The following is a 23,203-nucleotide window of genomic DNA, read 5'->3' on the forward strand; positions in this document are numbered from 1 at the left end:
CTCTGGTTCAGGGAAAGGAAGCTCCAGTTTTAGGCATATTAAACAAGACTCTGATGATAAATCAATATAGCAAAGTTTGGGACAGGGAAATTTAGGCCTAGGCTCAGAAGCAAACCAGGATGAAGGGATAGTTTTTGCTCTGCCTGTTCTTCATCAGCACCAGAGGCTGGACTTCAGCACAGTCTTCATCATCATGAAAGTACACAAACTGAATGGGAGGTGACCTTGTGTAGATTGCCCTGAAGCTGTTTGTATTTTAATGTTACTTCCACTCCCTAAGAAGAGCTGCCTAGTCACGTGACTCCAACTGAACCTTCACATTTTAATTAGTAAAATAAAGGAAAGCCAGTGACTAGGTGGGGTGAGGGAGATGGAGAGGGCTGAGAGGTCTGAGGAGGTCAGAGGACAAAGGGTGAAGGTTGTGGCAACATGGAGGTTCCCAAGGACCAGGTGGACCCAGGTGATATTTATTGGTGTTAAACAGCTATGAACATTAAGGATTTCACAGGTCTAATATCTCATATAGAAGGGCAGTTTGTATCTTTGTCTATTTGATGCAATCTTGTTGTGTAGAGGGTTTGTGGACTGAGAGTTGAATATATAAACCTGTATGAAAAGCTATCGGGCTGTAGAATTGTATTTATGTGGGATTTGGGGGTACAGAAACACCCCGTGACAGAGGCAGAGAACAGGTGGTAGAAAACAGCCAGGGAAGGGAGTTGTGCAGATAAATTGGACCATGGTGGTGGCTCGGACCCAGCACCAGAGGTGCCTGCAGCTCCGTATCAGGGTGGGGCCTGAGGAGTGAGACCTCAGGGCCGGTAGAGAGATAAACCTTTTTTATTTTTTAATATTTACTACCACAACCTTGGGAAAGTTTTAACTATTTATAACAAAAGAGGTGAAATGACTGCTGCAAGACACCAAGCCAAAGAGAGAGAGTGAGAGGGAGAGAACGAGAGACAGAGAGAGACACAGAGAGAGAGAGACAGAGAGAGATGGAGAGAGAGGGAAAGAGAGGGGGAAAGAGGGGGGAGAGAAAAAGAATAAGAGAGAGACAGAGAGACAGAGATAGAGAGGGAGAGAGAGAGAGACACAGAGAGAGACAAAGAGAGAGGGAGAGAGAACGAGACAGAGATAGAGAGAGACACAGAGAGAAAACGAGACAGAGAGAGACACATAGAGAGAACGAGAGAGACAGAGAGGGAGAGAGAGAGGGAGAGAACAAGAGAGAGACAGAGGGAGACAGAGAACGAGACGGAGAGTGACAAAGAGAGGGAGAGAGAGAATGAGAGAGAGACAGCGAGAGAGACAGAGAGAGAGAGGGAGAGAGAAAGTGAAAGCAAGAGAAACAAAGATGGGAGAAGCCTTTTACAGGAAGCTAAGAGGGCTGCCTAAGCTACTTAGATCCTCCAGATTCTTTTCCAACTCTGTAGTTCCTTCAGAATACAGATAAAATAATTTCAAACAAAGTATCAATGGGACTCAAACTCTTGCACAAAGACAACTGGGAACTTGCAAGCCCACAAATGGCAAGAGCCAGGTTGCGGAGAAGTTTCACAGAAAGTACAAAAAGATACATTGTTCTAACCTTAAATCTACTGCCATGACTTTCACTCTATGTAGAGCCTATGAGCCCGCAGCTACTCACATTTTCACACTCCAACAGGGAAAACCATGAGTTTAGCAGGCCAGCAAGGACCATGGAAGGGCATTTAAAGACATTTCTTCAAAGAAGCCAGAAGATGACATTGAGTGGTTATCACTGGGATGGCAAATGTATGAGGATTTAAATTTGACACTAGGCTGTGGTAAACAGCAAGACCCTATCTTTAAAAACAAAAGTAACAGCAAGACTCCATCTTTAAAAAACAAGCAACAAAATCAAATATATAATAAACAAACATAAACAGAGTCACTGAGCTCAGAGCTAACTGCAACATGGTATGTGAACTCAATGCTTTCCTGGGTGTTTCTGGATTAGAACAATGTACATGCAAGCAGTCAGAAGCACACACTCCACAGGGTGACTGATTCTGCCTGTGGAGAATCTTCTTCATGGAGCTGAACTGTTACAGAGCTGAATTCATTTGCATAGGCCAGAACTCCATGTCCCACATTGCAACACCAATTGCTTGGCTTATACTACGTTTTCCAGAAACGACACTGAAACCTTCGTTAATAAAAGGGAGTTATTTGATGAAGTGAGAATGAGAGCAGTATAAGGGAAAGCGAGAGCAGACTGTGGTAGACTGGGGGACTGATGCTGAGGGTCAGTATCTCAGAGTTGGTCCATACAGCTCTTGGTTCTTATGGACTAAAGGCATAATGCTACTGAGAGTTCCAGTGTATAAAACATGCCTTTATTTTATTGTTTTGGCAATTATTTAGTACTTTAAAAATATATTATTTTTTTCAGAGAAAAATAGTGTGTTATTACTTTGCAGAATGTTGTCTCATTTGACTTGTTTTAGACTCTTTTCTGGAAATAAAGGCTATTGCTCGAAACAGCTCTTTATATACAATAGATATCTTGTATTTGTTACCAACGCTTCAAGAAGGACCAGTCACACTAACCTGTAGCTTCTACACAACAGAGCAGGAAATCTGGTGATTGCAAACTCAACCTGTCTTCCTGCTGCTTGGCCTGTATAATAATTAAAGTAATTAATACAATTACTTTGTATTAATGCTCTGGACACGCTTCCCTCCTTTGGCTGGATAATTTGTGAACCTCTGAATTTCCAATCTCCAATCCTACACTGACTCTTTTTCTTATGCAGCATTATCAAACTCCATGAACATCTAGAACAATGATTTCCAAATCCCGGAATAACAGTCCAAAGTGTGTGAGATGCTGGGCAAAGTATTGGGAAGGCGTAGCTAGAGCAACAGCTCCATTTTTTTTTTCCATCTATTTTGTGAGGCTGAGCAACTGCATCTTTCCTCACCACCAGAATGACCCACCTCCCAGTGCTGTCAGACTTATCGAAAGGTTTGGCATATGGCTGGCACTCAGCAACTGTAAATGTTCTGTAGCTCCAAGCACGCTGACTCTTTCCCAGAATTTGACAGTGTTAAAATGTTAAAAGGCCTTTTACACAGCCCCTTTACGATTTTCTTTTTATGATACTCCGATAGGTAAGAAGGACACATAAATGGATGGTTATCCTCACGTAGCCAGTGTTCCTTAGCTCCATCTACATTTATCAGTTTGCCTCATGATGCTCCCAGCTCAGACAAATTCATTCTGTTTCCCAGACACACCTTTAACCTTAGATCCAAATACATGCTGATGTCTTTGCAGCTTGCCATCTTTCTACAGCCTACTGCTGAATTGTTATTGTTGCTGGTGGATACTTCCCATGTGCTTCCGCAAGCCAAAGTATTATTGTGTGTGCTGCTTCCCTTAATCTTCAACACCCTGAAAGACCCTCTACACTATGAGTTACTAAGAATGTATGCAGATTCTTTTCCGTCCACTCTTATGATGTAAGCTCTACCTTGCAGTTCTTTGCCCAGTTATTGTGTAAAGCAGGGATTCCACACATGACAGCAGTTTACACTTTCACTTGTATTTGGTTCTTTTAAGCTGCCATAATGCTTACTTTCATAAATCTATCATTTTCAGACTGTTCAGTAATATCAAAGAGTTCATCTACATTCTGTAGGTATTTCCCAGGGCCCGAGTCTATCTTCAGACATAAAGATTCTGCACTCTGAGAGAAAGCTATGGCTGATGTGGCAGGCTTTGGATTTTTGTATAAAGATGTGATAGTTGGATCATTCTTGACTGATCAAGGCCACAGTAAGCAAAGAGAAAGAAAGGAATTTTTATTTACTATAGATATTAACGATTATGAAATCTATACAAGACAGTAAGTTAGCCTTATGGGGCCAAGTGCACAAGACTGTGTTCTGGGAAGTGAAGGACACTTGGGAAGTCTTGTTTCTTACCTGACACCCAAATCCAACAGTGTCATCTCTCTTTTACTAGAAAAATAATGACTAGGGATGTTCACAAAACAAAATACCGTTCAGGGGACTTTTCTCAAGTGCTATAACTAGATATTATAGGACTTATTTTCATTTTAGGTTTCTTGAGAATGTAGCACAGATAATTAAATTCACAATCTCCTCATGATGTATTTAATCAGATCTCAAGATAAAAGGAGGACTTACAAGAAACTGCTAAAGGAAAAGTAAGCCAATTGCATGTAATAGTCGAGATTAAATCATAAATAGGAAACAACATTTTTATATTAACTAACATGTTAAAATGCATGACTAACAAAGATGAAATTTTTATGCTTTCTATGAGCTGTTGTCATTTTAAAGAGTGAATAGATATGCTAGGGTTTTCATATTTGCTTGCTTATGGATAAGACAAAACAAGAAAGGCTACTATGCTGACTGAGTCATGCACTCAGTTCACAGTGGATAAAAGAAATACTAGTATACAGTACATGCCAGGAAAAAGAAGAGGAAAAAAAGGTTGATCAATTTAAGTTGGAATGGCTAAGGACATTTCTTTTTGTATTGTATGTCAAGTGTCAAGAATCCAGAATTATAGGAAAGCATGCAGACTCTGTTTTCATGTTCAGAATAACTTAGGAAACAGTTGGGATCCTCTCAGCATTTCTATACTTTAGTTTTAATCAAGTGAATACTATTTGCTGTTTTAAGACATGTATGTGTAGTCTCTTATTTGGGGTATGTTTGAAAATTCCTTTAAATAAAAGTGAAGAAAGTTATGAAGAGTGATTTTTGTGTATGGTCCTCATACACTGTTCATACTATAAAATTCTTACCAGTTTCTGTTTTTGAAGCTCTTCTCTGAGGACTCTATCTTCCGGTAACACATCACATAACAAAAAATAGTTGTCTTGTTCATCTGTTGAGAGGGCAGAAGAATACATGAAAAAAGATTTTTTTTTCAGGAATATTTACTTGTTTAAAAATTCGTGGATGTGAAAGAGTGGAGATGGCTCACTCAGTAAAGTGGTCACTGTGCAGGCAAGGGTGTGGGGGTGGGGGCCTCAATTTGGATCCTCAGTACTAATTTAAAAGCCCAGGGATGATAGATCCCTGGAGTTTGTTGGCCAGCTAATTATGCCAATTGGTGGCTACAGGCTCAGTGAAAGAGTCTGTCTCAAAACCTAAGGTAAGGAGTAATAGAGACCAATGCTAGCTTGTGGCTTACACACACACACACACACACACACACACACACACACACAGAGTGTGCATGTCCATTAGCATCTGGTATAGAGTTCTGATGTAGGTTTATTCAAGTAGAGCAATATAAAGACATCAGTTTAATTTCAACTATGATGCAAGTGAGAGCAAGTGCAATTTAAGAGAAGTGAGATTATTTTCCTGAATTTTTGATTTGTGTGGACAGTCAAGACATGCACTTACCAAATGGAGCTGTGGAATTGATTCTTATCACGCTGCAAAAATCTGTGATGGGCTGTTCAGTGAACCTTTTCCTCCAATATAAAATGTACCTAAGAAATTACATTCAAAAGGATGAAGAGAATCAATATACAACTATTAAAATGATAGGATCATCCAAGAATGTCTAATTACCTCCAACCCAAAAAAGCAGTTGTTAAATGATTCTGCTAAAGAATCTGCAAAGAGAAAGGCAGTGAGGAATGGCAGATAAATGAGATAAATATTTAATAAAATCGAACTATCTTACAAAGGCTCGAAAATGATTAAACCGCATATTTTGAAATTTGATAGACAGGTATGTAAGAAAGTTAAAATGAGTTTTGTTCCTTTGTTTGTTTGCCATAAGCTCACACAGCCCAGACTGTCCTTGAGCATGCTGTTGAGGCTAGTCTTGAACTATTGATTTTTTACCCTCCACCTTTTAAGTTCTGGAATTATAGGTAAGGGCTATCACATGTGGTAAAATGAATTGTTTTAATGTGATAGTGAAGTTTTCTAAACAACATTATAGTTTATATGCATTTCAAATGTGGGAATTAGGGGTCAGAGCAGCTTAAAGCTTAGCATGCTCTTTCAGAGGATTCTGGCTTGAGTCCCAGGACCCACATGGTGACTCACAAGCATCGATAACTTTAGTTATGGGATCTGCTGCTCTTTTCTGTCCTGTGTAAGCACTAGGCATGCATGTGGTACACAGACACACATGTAGGTAAAACAACTGTACATACAAAATAAAAATAAATTCAAAAAAAATTACAAGAATCAAATAGGCTTATGACACCCAGGGAAGAGCAGACTGAGTGGTCATCTTTCACAAAGGTCAGCGAAGTGAGATAACAGCACACACCCAACATCTGCATAATTAGACAGAACGTCTGAATGCCCACACCATGCCTAAAATAAATCAGATGCAGCCTTTGGAAAACAGCTGAGCTACACACTTTATATTTAATGAGCAGAGTTAGAAGTAGCATATGGGCTCAACTTTAAAGCAAATCATAACCCAGCCCTGTACATGTGCTGGAAGACAAAGAAAGATTCAACCAAGCCGTTCCTCCTTCTATTTACTTATTATAACAAGATGAATCATCATGCTAACTCATAGACCAGAGAGCACCAACAGGGGAATGTGGTCTTCTTCATAAGAGAGGACATGGGATGGCTGATGTGGCAGTTGACTCTTTATTAGAATACATGAATTAGATAAGATGGGCCACTTACACTGAAGAACCAAAGCTTACAGAAAGAGATGAGGTTTCCTCAGATACTGGACGAACATAGAAGAGTGGGGATCTGGACATTTAAAGTGGCTTGAAATAGCACCTAGCAGTGGTCTGCCAGAAGAGGCTCAAAGTCAATGCTGCAGGGACCTAGGAGAGTGCTTGGAGACTCTGAGGGTCTCCTGGCAGGCAGCACCTTCCCACATCTGGTTTTCTTTTACTCTTCCTTTAGGGTTATTTGTTACCATCATGGTGCTCTGGAGACAGGGGTTAATGGGTTAGAATGAGAGATCTGAGAAGAGAGAACCATGAGATGAACTGGGGAATAAATAAGCCAAGAGTTGGAGGACAGGACCACACGATTCAGTCCTGCCTCTACCTACCCTGACAATCTTAAAGTGGAGGAGGAGGAATGTTCCCTACTCCGTAATTCTGACCTCATCCACAGATGAGGCTGTGACAGTTGTAACTCCAGCTCAGCTTTAATTTCAAAGCCAGCACAGGATCCATCATTACTCCATGGCTAACTCACTCACTCTCATGTGCCTTAGAAGCAGAAGGGACAGCATTTCCTTCACAGTAGGAGAAATGTATCTACAAAAAAGACAAAGAGGTATTTCCTTGGTCAACTTCAGCACTTTCTACTCTGTTATTCTGCATAGCTATTTCTGTTCTCCATCAGTTGACTATTCTGTTCTGGTAAAGGGGACAGGAGAGAGGGAATAAGAAAAGCAGGAAGCTCAGGGCTGGGCAGGTGGGCTCAGCCAGTCAAACATCTGCCACATGGACCTGAATTTAGATCTAACATGCATGTAAAACTGTGGATCCACATGCAAACCCCGTGCTAGGGGTGGTGGGAGGTGCATGGATACAGACAAATCTCTTGCTGACCAGCCGGCCTAGCTGAACCAAGGAACCTTATATTCACTGAGAGATCTATCTTAGACACTGAGGTGGAGAGCGGTGGTGAAAGACACCTTGTGTTGACCTCTAGCCTCCATATGTGAATGTGCACAAGCCAGTACATAGCCTATAGACAGACAGACACACAGACACACTTACACACACACAGGGAAGAGGTTTGGGCATGGTTTGTTTAGCACACTGTTTATTGCAATGTGGTGACATGGATAAAAATATATGGTAGAAAGTATGTTAGAGATGTCAAGAATGGGACATGTATTGTTTCTTCAAACTGAAATATACAGATAGTTGTGCTTATGACTAAACAAATTTATATATGGCAGGGCCAGATGCTGAGACAACTGACTTATCAAGAGAGAAGAGGGCTAAGTTCTCATGACTGCAAATATAAAAAACCAAGAAGAATTTCCTTAGTTCCAATTTACACTTTAATGAGGACACCCAACATATACCCCTGAGCAAGGCTGACAACAGTAGCCAGTCTCATACAATATTAATTCCATTTTTGATCCACAGCCTGATAAAGCAGTGATAACTCTGCCTACCTGGGCTGCTCACTTTTGGAAGATGTTCACAGACCTGCGAAACCATATGTGGGAAACAGATGTTTGGAGTGTGAGGACCCTAGTGACCAAACCACCCTTTGAACTATTGTGGCTTATTTTCTAATGAAAAGTCAAAACACTTTTCTCCTTATGTTAGAGCGTCAGTACTACCTTAAACTGATCTTGAACTGGAAACCACTGTGCCTTTTAAAGGAAGACAGTGTCCAGACCTTCTAATGCCAGGTATAAGAATGTGTTAATTAGGAACAGTGTTTGGCATTCAGGGAAATGAATCTCAACTTACAGTTAAATAACCCTAGTGAGACTCAGTTAATTCATTTGGATATGAATTATTATTAATGATTAAGTATGATAATGCAGGTAGAGCACCACAACCCAAGTCCCGAGTATTTATAAACAACACTGTGAGGAAAGGAACTCATTTACATATGGTTATAGGAACAAAGACATCTTGTCAGAGTAACTGTCTAAAACAACCAAAATACCAATAGCATTCTATAAAAAAATTAATGAAATAAAAAGAATGAAAAAAAAAAATCGATCCTGGCCTGCAGTGGCAGCTCTCTGGAATATGAGTCAGGGGGACCATTTGAAACTATGTGTTTGAGACAAGGCTGAGCGGCAGAGTGGGAACCTACCTCAAAGTGAGTGAACAGGGAAAGTCTTTGTTTTGTTGGCCTTGAATGTGCAATCTTTCTGCTCTGTCTCTTGAAGTCCTGAGCCTACAAGTCTGCCTTCACTTCACAAGACATATTGTGAGAAAGTGAAAATGGCTCTATCACAGTAGCAGGGTAGGAAGGAACTACAGTGGAAGATGGTGGCCGTGACAGTGAAGGCAATGTTTACTGAGCAGTCTAGGGTGGCTCAGAATGACAGGTCTTTCTGGCTCCCAAACAAACTTGGTCTCTGTGACACAGATGCATGTGCTGATCAGTCTGCCTGGAAAAGGGAAGGCAGAAAAACCTCTTGGAATTGTAGTTGCAATAAATACTTGAAGTTTTTCCCCTTCCATCCCATTCAAGGAATAAGTAAGGCACAAAGAATGATTTTTGATATGAACAGATACAGAACTATACAGAAGTCTGAATGAGAGGTAGCATCCTATTTCTAAAGAGCACATTACATAACTGCAGCCGGCAGTGGGAACGGCTCCTAATTGCCTACATACAGACTGAAAGTTGTTACCAGCTGCTGTGGCTACCGATTTGGAATGCCATGATGGGCAACAGGTGTAAAGTATCCCCCTATCCTGCCTACTGAGGAAACAATGACCTGATTCCAATGGTCCAGTAGTGCAGTCTTCAAGGTTTTCAATGTTTGTGTTCTATACCTTTCATGAGATGGATGATATCCAATGTTTGTGCTGTATGAGAGATTACTTCAAGGCTACAAGCATAGGTGAATGAAGATCTCAGGGACATCCTGCCAGGCAGAAGCTCAGATTCTTAAGGCCTGCCTTGGACCTGATCGAGCTTGAGAAGCTGTACAGCCTCACAACCTAGTTAAAAGTTATTTTACTGCTCTGAAGACAAGTACTCCAGAATCTTAGAAATGATGTTCTTTAGATCCACCTCTAGCACTAAGATGTTGTTAAGAAGCTTCTGGAAATGTGCTGGGGAGATACGTAAGGAACAAAGTTGTCATCTGAGTCTTCTTTTCCTCATTAAAGACAGGCTGACAACATCAAATAAAAGCAAAACAGAATCACAAATCACCACACAACTTAAAGGCATAAACTCATGCTTCATAAACTGTGTTAAACACAACTTCAACTGTTACATGTGTTTAAGCCTAAGCTTACATTTGAATTTGGAGATATCCAAAACACACAGTAGTATCTTTGTAGTTTTTTTTTTTCTTTTTTTAAGATTTATTTATTATATATAAGTACACTGTAGCTGTCTTCAGACACACCAGAAGAGGGCATCAGATCTCATTACAGATGGTTGTGAGCCACCATGTGGTTGCTGGGATTTGAACTCATGATCTCTGGGAGAGTATTCAGTGCTCTTACCCATTGAGCCATCTCTCCAGCCCATCTTTGTAGTTTTTAACCCAGACTAGGAGTGTTCCTTTTTGTATTTTGTTGTGGTTATTACACATACTCAGAGAAATTCTATTCAACTGAGAAATCGCTTACTGACAGCAGGTCTTCAACAAACCTCTTGTCCCAGCCCCAAATTAGAATATATATTTCAGACTTGTATGATTATGTAGCACTGGTTAACTTCATTTCCTACTTCTCTAGTTTATTCAAAGTAACTGTTACAGCTATTCAATATATAAAGGCTGCTATGAAATACATGGTACAAATTTTTTATTGAGACAGCAATCAAAATAGAATTTCACACTTTATTAAAAAGCCATAAATGTAATTAGTAAATCATCAGCAAATGCTTTTGTTCAAAAGAACTTCAAATTGTATCTCATGGAGTTCTTTTCCATATACAGAAAACCTTTGTAGTAACATCCTGCTTGTTAGGTGGCCACTGTAGCTTGCACCATACTGATGAAGGTATGAAGGTTTGAGCTATGGTTGTTATCCAAGGAGCACTGAATAAATGGAATGTCAAAAACTACAGAGTTAACATTTGTCTTCTGGCACAATTCTATCTACTAAAGAAAGTTGGAAGAAAATAGCTTACTCTAAATAATTGTTAAGTGGCCTCAAAGGGGAGATTTTCAGTTTTGTTTTGTTTTATTTTCTTTGCCTTAGGAAGTTTTGTACTTACTTTGTTTCAATAAAGAATGTCAAATATGTTCAATATGAAAATTTATAGCTTACTTCTTATAAAGCACAGGCTGATGCTGAAGTGGTGTCTCACTGTAATCCTAATCCTAGCATTTAAAAGTCTGAAGCAAGTGAAACATGAGCCCGAGGCCAGCCTGGGCTACACAGGGAACCTTGTTGAAAGAAAATTAAGTATGAGGCAATCCCATCCCATTTCTATTATTTAAAAGCTTTTATAGCGTGCACTTAGAAGGATCAGATTTTCTCTGAGAAGAGTGAATTCATGTATGTCACTTGGAGCACTTCTCTGTTGTGACCTCCTCAACCCTCACAGTTTCTTCTGAAAGCTGGAGTAAGTCTCATAGTGTGTTGAGACAATTGTAACTTAACTCATCACAAATAGTCAATGTCTGTTTTAGAGAAGAACTTTTAGTTACATTAAATTATAGGGGGTTATTCAAGAAGACTGAATATATTAAAAATGTTATTGCTGGTTTTAATTCTAGCACCCAGGAAGCAGAGGTGGGTGGATCATTGAAATCAAGGCCAGTTTGGTCTACAGAGTGAGTTCTAGGACAGCCAGGGCTACACAGAGAAACCCTGTCTCAAAAACAAAAACAACAACAAAAAAATGTTCTTCTAAGAAACAAAGAGTTTAGACACATTGTTGGTCCATTCAATTAATCTTATTTTTATTTCCTGAGAGTAAATTTTTTTATTTAATCCACCAAGAACTAAAATTCTATATTTAAAATACATGTTAACTACACACTTTAGAAAGCACTTACACTTGACATGTATCTCTTTTCTTTAACTACAAAGCATCCATTTTACTGTTGAGCTGCACTTACTTAGTGATTGTTCTCAACATGCATGGATTCCTAAGCTGAGACTCAGCTAAGTAGCTTGATTGATCTGCTCATTTATGAACAATAGGATTAATGCCAATAAGAGATTAATAACTTATAAGTATGGTCACTTTATCATACATAAACACAAAAGAGAAAAGTCAAATTTTGATCTAAACATTCCTCAGATTTAAGGGCAGAAGAGGAAGTTTAACACTTCTCAGTGGCCACTGGTGGTTGTACTTTTCTGCAGCCCACTTGCTTTTTGCTATAAACAAGTCATTTTACAGCAAAGAGAAGCTGAGGAAAACAAGACACGCCGATTTCCATCACCCTAATTCGGGAAGAAAAGAACTAGAAGATGTCTAGCTTAAGAAGTATCTTAAACAAACAGATTTAAATATTTTAAATACAACTTGAGAAAAGTATATGTTGCAAAGCTCTCATAACACTCCGTTAACCAACCATTTCTCTCTAATTTCAGAATAGAGAATAACAAATGAGGAGAAACACAATAAAAATGTGCAAGAAATTAGTTTAGCAGTTGGTGACATACATCATTCAGATATCCTTGCTCTATCCTAGGCAACATCTGGTAAAAATGAACCATACTTAGTGGCTATAGGTATATACACACACACACATATACATATACGGCATATTACATATATTCCCTATTAGTGTCAGACATTGGAAGGGCATCAGAAATTGAGAACAGCTGGATTACCACCCCCCACCCCAACCAGGAATGCTGGTTATTCCAGCCTCAAACAAACTGTCTTTCTAAAGATCTAGACAATGTGGAACCTTGAATGAAATTTTCTTATAAGTTAAATCTTATCAGTAAGTGATAATTAGGTTTTTAAACTAGTATAAAGCTGCACTGATAACTAAAGCAATGGCTGCAATATTGCAATTTCATCAGAAATCAAAATACAAATAAATTCTGACTCCTCTATATCAGACATCCCAGGTGGTGCTTGACACTTGACAGGCCAGGGACCAGTGACTGCATTAACCTGCTTACTACTAACCCGTCACAAGGCTGAGAGGCTCCTTGGACCAAGTTCCAGTCCAGCCTGGTTTTCACAGTCTATCCACTGTTAATAATACAGCCTGCTGTTTGGAAGGCCGAGGGAAAGAATCAGGCTGCTCACTGGCAATGACGTAGGTGACCTGAGAGACAATCAGCACTGACATTGTAATGCTGAGGTGACACTCTACAGTAACTGCCGAAGTCACCAACTATATGACGTCTTCTCAGTAAAAACTGTACTCCATGTCTTAATGAATCACAACTTACATGCTCATTGACAAAAGATTGTAATAAAAAAAAAAAAAAACTAAGAAAAAAAGATCCCCAAACATGACAACATGGACTTCCGTATCTGTATAGAGACTCCTTTCTGTGTAGGTAAAACCTCCAGTCCAGAGGGAATTATTTTATAGGCGAAACCACGATTTACCTTTGGAAATCTGCAACGAGCTTCACATCAGCTATGACAATCTTATGCTCGATAATCATGTGCTTCAAAAGTTTGTCTTGTTCAGTCACGGGAAAATGTTCTTCACAGAAAATACAAGGCACAGATGGAGGCGCTTCTGAAGCGGCGATGCCACCTGGACTCTCTGGCAGGGAAAGCGGCTCCAGGATGCAGTCTTTACTGTCTGTGAGAGGCACAAAAGAGGGAGAAAGACAGGCTGAAACCAACTCGTAATCTTTTCATCCAGGATTTCTTACCTCCTGCATTGAAAGGAGCCTGGAGACATTTTATATACTTCCAAAAGAAAAAAGAAAGTTGAGAGCACCAGAGAGAACCTTGCTGTCATTTGGCACACAGCCACAGCCATTCCGCAATGGAACTTGCAGCCTTGCTCCTTGCGTGAATGGGGAAACCCATTTGTAGATGTAGCTGTTGAAGTTTTCTTCTTGGGCCCTGGCCAGTGGCTGCGATTCTGAGTACTAGTAAGTGGAAACAGCAACATCTGGGTTAGGGTCCAAAGTGACCATGGAACTCAGTAAGCCCCCACACAGCTCATGTCAACCTCTTTCTAATACATCTGACTGAAAGCCTCCTTATTTCTGATCACAAGCCATGTAAGGAATGCACTTCCTAGACTGGCTTGAAACAGCATGTGCACGGCTGAGGCAGCGATCTCTGCGTCATCTCTGTCATTCGCTCATTACGTGGTGGTGCGTTAGATGCATCACCTTTCGTGAGTCGAGTGATAGACTCACACGTAACTCTTTCCTGGCCTGTTCTATTCCTTTTTCTTATGTCCTTTACAGGATCTGCAAGTGCTTTAGGGTCTCCATGTCTCTTTTGTCAGGGCTTCAAACTAAGGCGGTTGTGTCAAGATGTCTTGTTAGCCTACCGAGGAAGAACCCTAGACCTGCCATCTTATTCCAGCTCTTGAGTGGGTAATAACCGCCAGTGGAAACTAGGGTCAGCTTTTGCATTTGCAGAAGGAAAGGGACATTTCTTCAGAAAGAGGAAACTGCTAGGCTTGGTGGTTCAGGCCTGTCATAGCTGGAAGGCGGAGGCAGGAGGAGCTTAAGTTCAAATGTCGCTGGGGATACAGAGCAAGTTCAAGGTTAGCCTGGGCAACTTAATGGGATCCCACCTTGAACTAAAAAGTAAATAGAGGGCTGGAGATACAGCTCAGTGGTGCAGAGCTTGGTTAACATGTGTGAGGCATTACTGCCAATCCCCAGAATTAGAAAAAGAGCTATCCGACTGATGAATTTTGGAATTCGGTTAATGCCAATATTTCATTATGTTTTTAACTTCTACTCTTACCTTATCACTCAAGCCATGCTTAAGTGAGTAACATTAAAGCAGCTGCTGCGACACGGCTGACCATGAGCCAAGAGTCAGACAAGTCACATAGGTGCAAGCGTTCAGTCACTTAAACACCAATGGCGTGTCTACAAGTGCAGGTCTTCTGTGCACTACTGCATGGCATGAGCCTTGTCAGCAAGGTCAGAGTGCTCACAGTCTGTCAGAGGACACACATAAGTTCACTCGATAAGGAGATAAAGGATCAAGAGAATGTGACCGCAGACATTCAGGGAAAGCTAGAGGCAGGATGGCTCGAAGCACGGCTGCAGAGGGAAGTGTGCACAGGAGAAGATTTTAACACACCCCTCTCACACACTCTAGCCATAGTAAAGTCTGTTCACGTGTCCCTAAGACTCTGGATTAGTAATAAGGAGGGTGCTGAGTGGACCTGACACTAGGAGAGCACTTAAAACAGGCCAGCGCTCTGAAAGTACTAGTAATGGAATTGCTGTTAGCAGTCCTCTGCCTGCCAAGGACAACCGTGGCAGCACACGCAGTGGGGAGTGGTGAATACAGACCCTGGCCAAAGTGCTGGGAGTAAGTAACTGTTCGGCACACAGCCTTAAAGAAGACATGAATGCCACCCCATTGCAAGGCTCAGGAAACATCATAGGAGAGCCCCCCCCAAAAGGGAGAGGGGCCAAAAAGGATGTAAAAGCTGGCGGATGAGGCAGAGTGCGGAGATGTGCTGCCTTCTGAGCAGGATATGGCTGAAACCAGGGTAGCTGTGGTTACCCACCAAAGATCAAGCCAGTCAGCAACCCAGCATGAAGGAGAGAGGGGCTCACAAGGCTTAGCTAAGGAGGGGACTGGTAGCTGCTAAGGGGACGATGATAAGTCAGCTTTCCCCTGGGGTGCGGCCTCTGGTAGGCTGCCCTGCTCTGGTGGATGGTTTCACGCTAGTGCAGCACCAATGGGACTTCGTGGGTTATTAGAAAAAAAAGAAGAGGAGGACGTGAAGTTGAGAGCTGTGTTGGGAGTGGTTCTGAGGGGAGAGGAAGAGAAGAGTTAGGGGTAAATATGATCAAAATACACTGTATACATGTGTGGAATTGTCAATGGGTAAAAGATTCTTAATTAAGAAAACAGCTGTCTTAAATAAAGACAGTGCTAGCAAACATAACCCAACAGACACATAACAAGCGCCATTTACATTCTCCCACAATGTGACTGCGGTATTTGTAAGTTCCTTTTGTCTGAAAATAAGCATATGGTAATAGCAACCATCACTGCCATCAGAAGGAATTTGGGAATTTCCCCCTGGTAAGCCCCAGTAGTGCTCTGGGGCATTTCCTCAACCCTAGCTGTCATTCTGTAAAGGTATTCTAATCCCATCTTCCAGATCACAGAACTGAGAAAGGAAGAGAGAAGAGTAATAGTTTACAGATACGGTTCAATCAGAACTCAAATACATTATTCTGCTCTCAGTACCCAAAATTTTCCAACTTGAATTCTCCTTCAACACCTACTTCCACTGCCGTTTTGAATGTGTGTGTATTTCTAAGCCACTCTGAATTTATGTGCATTTGCCAGTGTCCTGATTCCACCTCTACTGGCAGCTTTTGTTGTATGCTCAGTACCCCACATTTTCTTCCATCATGGGTTTTGTTTATTTTTCCAAAGGACTTGCTGTAAACTCTGGTCTTCTGTGATTTGTTTTCATCTTTTTATATGGCTAATCCCAACTTTTCTTTTCCTCAAGTCATTCCGGAGTGAACAGACACAAAAGCCACATGTACGGAAGCAGAATTACCTGCCATGGCAAAGGAGTGAAAGTGACATCATGGATGAGAAAGTCTTCCATCCGAGGAACCTGTGGTTTGTAAATTACTGCAGATGGGAACTGGAGTTATTATATATAGAAACGCAGCTGAACAAGCCAGTGTGGAGCAAGGCAGTCAACAGCACTCCCCCATGGCCTTTACATCAGCTCTGACCTCCAGGTACCAGCCCTGCTTGAGTTCATGTCCTGGCTTCCTCCACATTGATGGACTAGGATGTGGAAGTATAAGCCAGATAAACCCGTTCCTCCCCAGCTTGCCTCTGGTCATACTGCTTTGTTGCAGCAAAAGAAACTCTAAGACAGGATCTCTCTATAAATTGGAACGTCAGTCAAGGATTTCAGATTCCAACACAGAGAAGAGAGAAAATGGTTAGGTTGTATGAGAAGGATGGGCAAGAAGTATGACCTCAGAAGTTACATGTTCCTCTTTGGGTTGGTAGGCACAAAGCAGAAACGGGCACTCTTGTGAAGCTCTTGAACTGTTGTTTGCCAGCCTCTGCTCTCCAAAGTTCCCCACTAGGCTTGACCCGCACCATCTCTTCACGCATCACTACAATTATTTATATATGTGTCTCTAACACTATGTTTGTCTGTGAACTCAAGGTCAAGGGCTTATTTTTATGTCTTGTGTAGACTACAGTGGCTGGTACAACGTTGGTATTTGACAAATGTTTGTTAAATGAAGACATGAAAGAATGAATAACAGGCCAGAGGTCCTTTGAACTAGAGTTCTAATGTTAAGTTTCTAGGAAAGTCCCATTTTAGGAAACACCTGTGCCTGTCTTTAGTGGAACTTTCCTGCTTGGGATTAAGGATAGTCCAGCTGTATTTACAGCTCCATCTTTATTTAGTGCTGGGGCCTTGGCATAACAGGCACAACGGCAACTAGTAATGATTAAAAATGGAAATGAATTCTAAGCTGGAAATGAGCATTACTCAGTATACAAGTTACAATTTATCTGTCTTTGTCTTTCTGTTGATTTGGAGTCTACCTATATAGCTCAGATTGACCTCAAACCCTCGCCTAGCCTTGGTACGTTACATGTTATTGGAATTTAACTTTTTAAAATATTCTTCATGGAAGAAAGGACATCTAACTGCAAAGAACAAGTAGCATTTGGAATGCATGGTAGATTATAATACTCCACAAAGGAAGTTTATATGGAGTAGGCCTGGGCCCCAACTACAGGCTTCACAGCAGAACAAATGTTTCTGAGTGAGTACCATTTCCTGTGGATACCTTTCTTTCTGGTGCTGTGAGTCAAACCCAGGCCCTTGGGTGTTAAAAACACTGATTTCAAGTCCTCAGCTTACACGGAAGAAGTGCAGTTTTACCAAGTAGTAATCCCTATACTGCTCCCTGGATACCAATGACTCAGAGCACTAGCAATGTGAATATCTTGAACTCAGTAGCAAGTGTGAGTGTCTTCAACAGCAGAACAAGCCATAAATTAGGCAGCAAGCCAAAGAGTCTATTTTTCTCCAAAGAGTGCCAACAAATACTAAGTGCCGGGTCAGAAAATGTAAATCCCTTCTAATGTCTAACAGCTGTAATGAGTATCTGGTCTACATTTTACTGCACTGCCAAAAGCAAATAGATACAGCAATATATAACCCATTGCTACCATGGCATTACATCCTCAAAAACAGAAGGAATCCAGCTCCTTTGAACAAAGAGCCAAAGGCACCTTAGAAATTCTGCTTTGGCCCCAACTTACTTCACATGTATATTACAAACTGCAGCAAGCTATCTGATTTAGTTCTCACTTTGAGCATTCACCATTTAGACAATGTATATAAAAACAAACAAACAAACAAATGAAAAGCCTCCATCTCCAAGAAGGTGAAGTTTGAAGAGATCCTATGTTGAGTATTGGTGACTTTACTGACTTAAGGATAAGAGCTCGGAATGTCAAATGCTTACTCTCCGATAGCGTTTCTTCAGGCTGAACGTCCACGCGAGTCATCCTGTGATTTTGGTAGAGTATGATTCAGAAGCTATGGCAGCCATGGACATATGCCATTCGAATCTGCTGCTGCCACAAGAGAAATCAAGTGTTGTACTCTGAAATGCCACTTGTAAAGGGAACAGTCCACAACACGGGGTTGATATCTGCCACATGTAAGACGGCCCTTAACCCAGTAAAAGAACAGAACAAACCCAGGTTAAAAAGCTAGTCAAAGGACTTCAAAAGATGCGCCTCCAAAGAAGATAAATGAATAGCCAACAGGTTTATGAAGAGGGGCTCAATATTGTTACTAGGGAAATCAAAACCACAATGAGATAAGATTTTAAGCTTGTTGTATGATGACCACTAGGAAAACAAAAACAAATGTTGAGGATATGTGCTGTACAACAATATCATATAGCTAGTAGTAATGTGAGTTTAAGATTGTTAAGTGTGTAGATTTCACTCAATAGACTTTAAAACCAAGTTAAGTGAGAGAGGTGGGAGGAGGGAGGGAGGGAGAGAGGTGGGAGGAGGGAGGGAGGGAGAGAGGTGGGAGGAGGGAGGGAGGGAGGGAGGGAGAGAGGTGGGAGGAGGGAGGGAGGGAGGGAGGGAAGAGAGAGGGGGAGGGAGGGAGAGAGGTGGGAGGAGGGAGGGAGGGAGGGAGAGAGGTAAGAGGAGGGAGGGAGGGAGGGAGAGAGGGGGAGGAGGGAGGGAGGGAGGGAGGGAGAGAGGTGGGAGGAGGGAGGGAGGGAGGGAGGTGGGAGGAGGGAGGGAGGGAGGGAGGGAGGTGGGAGGAGGGAGGGAGGAAGGGAGGGAGGTGGGAGGAGGGAGGGAGGAGGGAGAGGGGGAGAGGTCAAGTCACTGAAGTAAGCACTGGAAGACAGGGCATTGACTCTGTACTTTACAGGGACATGGCTATGCCATCCCATTCTGCTTCTACTCCTCATGACTGCCCCTGGAAAGAGTTCTAAGAATTAAATGAAGGACTTAACGGGAAGCAACAGACATGGATGCCATACACATAAACTGAAAAGAAGCTGAATCTTGTCCTTGAAAGGCAAGCAAGAAAAGTTTTATTAGGAGTCAGAGTGTCCTATTCTGTTGCTGTGATTCAAAACCATGGCCAAAATCAACTTGTGGAGGAAAGGATTCACCTGGCTTCCATGTTCCAATCACAATTCATTATGAAGTGAACTGAAGGCAGGAACGAGACAACAGGAACAGAGTAGAGACCCCTGAGAAATTCTGCTTACTGGTTTGCTCTTCATGGATTGTTCAGCTCGTTTCTTACAGAATCTAGGGCCATCTGCCCCGGGGGAGCCACACCCTCATCGGTCTGGGCCCTGCTCCCACATCAATGCCCCAAAGATTTGCCAACAGGCTAGTTTAATAAGCATTTTCTCAGTAGAGGTTCTATCTTCTCAGATGACTCTGTAGTGTCATGTTGACGGAAAAGTGAACCAGTGAACAGAATTACAGCTCCTTACAACAGGGACGTGTCTCAAAAACTGCTAAGCTGTTGTTATTTTTACAGACCGAGGTTGGCTGTATATCTGAGATGGAGAAAGGTGCAAATTTCTCAACATAGAGCTACCGAATAGGGAGCCTGGGCTCCTGAAACAAAACAAACCCATTTTCCTGCTTTTTAAGTCCTGATTATATTGTTGGTATTTGTATATCTCTGACATTGTTGCAGGACGATATAGTAAGAAATAAGGGAGCATGCACAATATATTTAATAAAAATGGAAGACAAGCTAGCCTCAGAGATGACATGAGACAAGCTCCATTCATCTTAAACACGGGCCTTAAAGAAACGTGGGAAAGATTTATAACTATCGTTATGGAGAATTCACTAAGACAAAACTAAAGATAAAAGGTAAGATTAAAAGCAAAACAGTCCTGAGGGCCTAGCTGGAATGGTTGTCTCAGTTACAGCCACGGTGTTACTCAGGGCTATTGATCTGCAAAACTGGAGGCCTTCATGTATGTGGGCACTAAGTTCTTAGCATGCCAACAGAGGGGGGTACATTAACTTCCTAGTGTATTTCACTAATTTAGACCACCATGTGTAGCTGCTGAGTCACATTAGATTTTACATACTAGTTCAGAAGTTGGGGTTAATAGGCACACAGATGATTTATACTCTCTAGGTTTCTGAGTTCAGTGTAAAACTGTATTTAAGATTATGTACATGTGGGATTTGCCTTTTGATTCTTAAATGGTTCAGGGAACTACAAAATGCTTAATAGTCAGGAATCCTGTTTCCTAGTGACAGTTTCTTTTACTTGGTCTACTAATGTGTAAACAGTGCTATGTTAGCATTTTATTGCTATTTTTATTTACAATGTATATGGGAACAGTGTTTGTTAGCTTTTTGTTGCTATATTAAATGAGAGAAACTTAGCGAACATTTATTTTAGAGGTTAATGGACACTTGGCTCTTTGATTCTGTTTCTTAAGGCTGTGATGAAAGCAATGTAAAGGAACAGGGTTGATTTGTCTTTTAATTCTGGGTTATAGACCATCACTGCAGGCAAGCCAGGCTATTGGGAACTTGAAGCAACTGGTTTTGCTCAGTTTATATGTATGTATCACTGAGAGTGAAGGTGAGTCAGGGAGAAGTCATGTGACAATACATGGCAACACTCTTGCTTTAATATCAAAGCTATTGTCATGGACAATCCTTTTAGAAATACCCCATATTTTATTCTTATATGATCCCAAAGCCCTGTCCATCTGCCACATTCTGTGAGGATAGAAGCTGAGTATTTGTAGATCAATTCTTGTTTAAAAAACTCTCATCATGTTCAGATGCTCCTAAAAGTGGTCCTGGGTGTGAACTGGTAGAGGAGAGGAGGACCTCTTTCCCATGAGTAGACTGGAGGGTACCTTCCATAGCGCTGACCAAGATCCTCTCCATTATTATAGTAAAAAAGTAACCTAGAATCCCAGCCCTAACTTCTGGCTTCTGTTTCTGTTTTGTGGCACTTTTTTAAAGCTTCAATACTACCTAATGGTGAAAATATAGTGATTCAGATTTTTGTCCCTCAGGCAACTTTGGTTAAAACAAAGTAGGAAACTAAATTGGACAATTGTTTCACTTCTAGGCTATTACAATGGCTAATTGTGCTCTTCAACTTTATTGTATAAGAAATGCCCAAGGGCGACAGAGACACAGAACAGCAAGTGCTCAGCAGCTAATGGAGCTTTCCAAGGACCAGAGTTTGGTTCTCATCATCCATGCCAGGCATCTCACAAGTGCCAATAATCCAGTCTGGGGGTGCTGAGACTTTCTTTTGACTTTTGTAGGCATGTGGATGTATGTGCACAGAATGAGCGCGCGCGCGCACACACACACACACACACACACAGAGAGAGAGAGAGAGAGAGAAATAAAAAGGATAAAGTATGATAAAAACCAGTCAGGTCTGTGAGGTGTTTGCAGAGGACTGACTGCAGGGGGGCTCAGACTGAGTGTGGGTGGCCCCATTCTATGGGCCGAAGTCCAGAGCTAACAAACACAGGAGTTGGCAAAGGCAAGCTGGGCACTGACAGCCCCCTTCCCTCGCTTCCTGATCTATATAGATATGAGGGAGGGGCCTCGTGTCCTCACTGCCATGGACCCAGTCAGTTCTGCTACCATGGTTTCCTTCCCATGTGCTGAGACTGTGTCCTCAGACTGTGAGATGAGACAAACGTCCTCCCTCAAGTTTCTCTGTGTGCTATTTGCTCACAGCAACAGGACTGGATCTAGCTATGGAGTAACTGTGCTTCTGGTGATACGTGATACCTTTTTAATTCTCTCTGGAAGAGAACCAGTCCTTCCTCCCTGATCAGTGCAAGAAGAATCTGAAAGCAGCAGCTGCTGGAAACCATGCAAACCCATGGCATTTTAAAGGAAATAAACGGCAGGAAGAGAAAAGGCCAAAACCAAACCCTCCCTTATAATATGGTGAGCATCTAAGTAGTACACCATTTCCACTGCGAAAGCATGCTTCCAAACACACATATGAATAAGTATATGCATTTCCCTAGAAGCTACTTCTACCGGAATGCTCACTGTCAACAGGAGATCTCAATTCTAAAAGTAGATGAAGGATCATACTATACGTTATATAATTACATTAAATATTCCTTCACATCTAAGATATTTCCTCGGCTGCTCCAACTCTACACTTTTAAAAATACTTTCAAACACTTAAGATGATCATTCTTCCTTTAATAGGGCCAGCACCATGGATGCTGAAGCAATAAGAGGAATTCAAGGCTGAATGTGTGATACATTTTAACACATTATGGGTGCTAGGTTCTTAGAGAGTACCTAACTTTACCTCTGCTTAGGTCTGATTTAGTCCAGGCCAGCCTTGAACTCCAAATCCTCTTGTTTTTACTTCCAAAGCACAGACCTGAGCCACAGCATTTCTGTTTTGTTGTGCTGTGTTCTTTGTAAAACACCCCCCCCCCCCATTAGTAGAATGCAGAATGACTTCTCAACAGTAAAACTGTATAAACAATGCTGGGCACTACAATCTTTTTTTTTTAACTTTATTTTAAAAAACAAAGATAAATGTACAGATTTTTAAGCATTTTTGCATAAAAGTATACAAATACATTTTTTATAAGGTTGTAATAAAGTATTTGTGGGTACATATACATACACATATGTATATATGTAACAATAATATAGGAAAAGGTTATTAATTTGAGGAGATAGGAGAGAAACTGGGAGGGGCTGTAGGAAGGAAAGGGGGATGTGATACAGTTCTATTTTAATTAAATTATATTCTTTTTTTTTCTTTTTTCTTGAACTTCACACAGTCTGTGGGTTGTTTCTGGGGTGTTCAGAGCTTTCTGGGGTTAGTATCCAAGTATCA

General features: G+C 41.3%; 1 protein-coding gene across 2 annotated transcripts in view; it reads right to left on the reverse strand.

Annotated features, from left to right (window-relative positions):
* The window catches only part of ZNF277 (zinc finger protein 277), a 122,404-nt gene that overhangs the window by 43,238 nt on the left and 55,963 nt on the right, over nt 1–23,203 (reverse strand). For both annotated transcript variants that reach the window (XM_080927608.1, XM_080927609.1), the window contains exons 2-4: nt 13,216–13,417; nt 5,422–5,510; nt 4,812–4,894 (exon numbers count right to left, since the gene is read on the reverse strand). In XM_080927608.1, the coding sequence (XP_080783734.1) occupies nt 4,812–4,894; nt 5,422–5,510; nt 13,216–13,417 (374 nt within the window). The remainder of the gene's footprint in view (nt 1–4,811; nt 4,895–5,421; nt 5,511–13,215; nt 13,418–23,203) is intronic.

This window comes from Micromys minutus, assembly GCF_963924665.1.
Source record: "Micromys minutus genome assembly, chromosome: 1".
Classification (NCBI taxonomy): domain Eukaryota; kingdom Metazoa; phylum Chordata; class Mammalia; order Rodentia; family Muridae; genus Micromys; species Micromys minutus.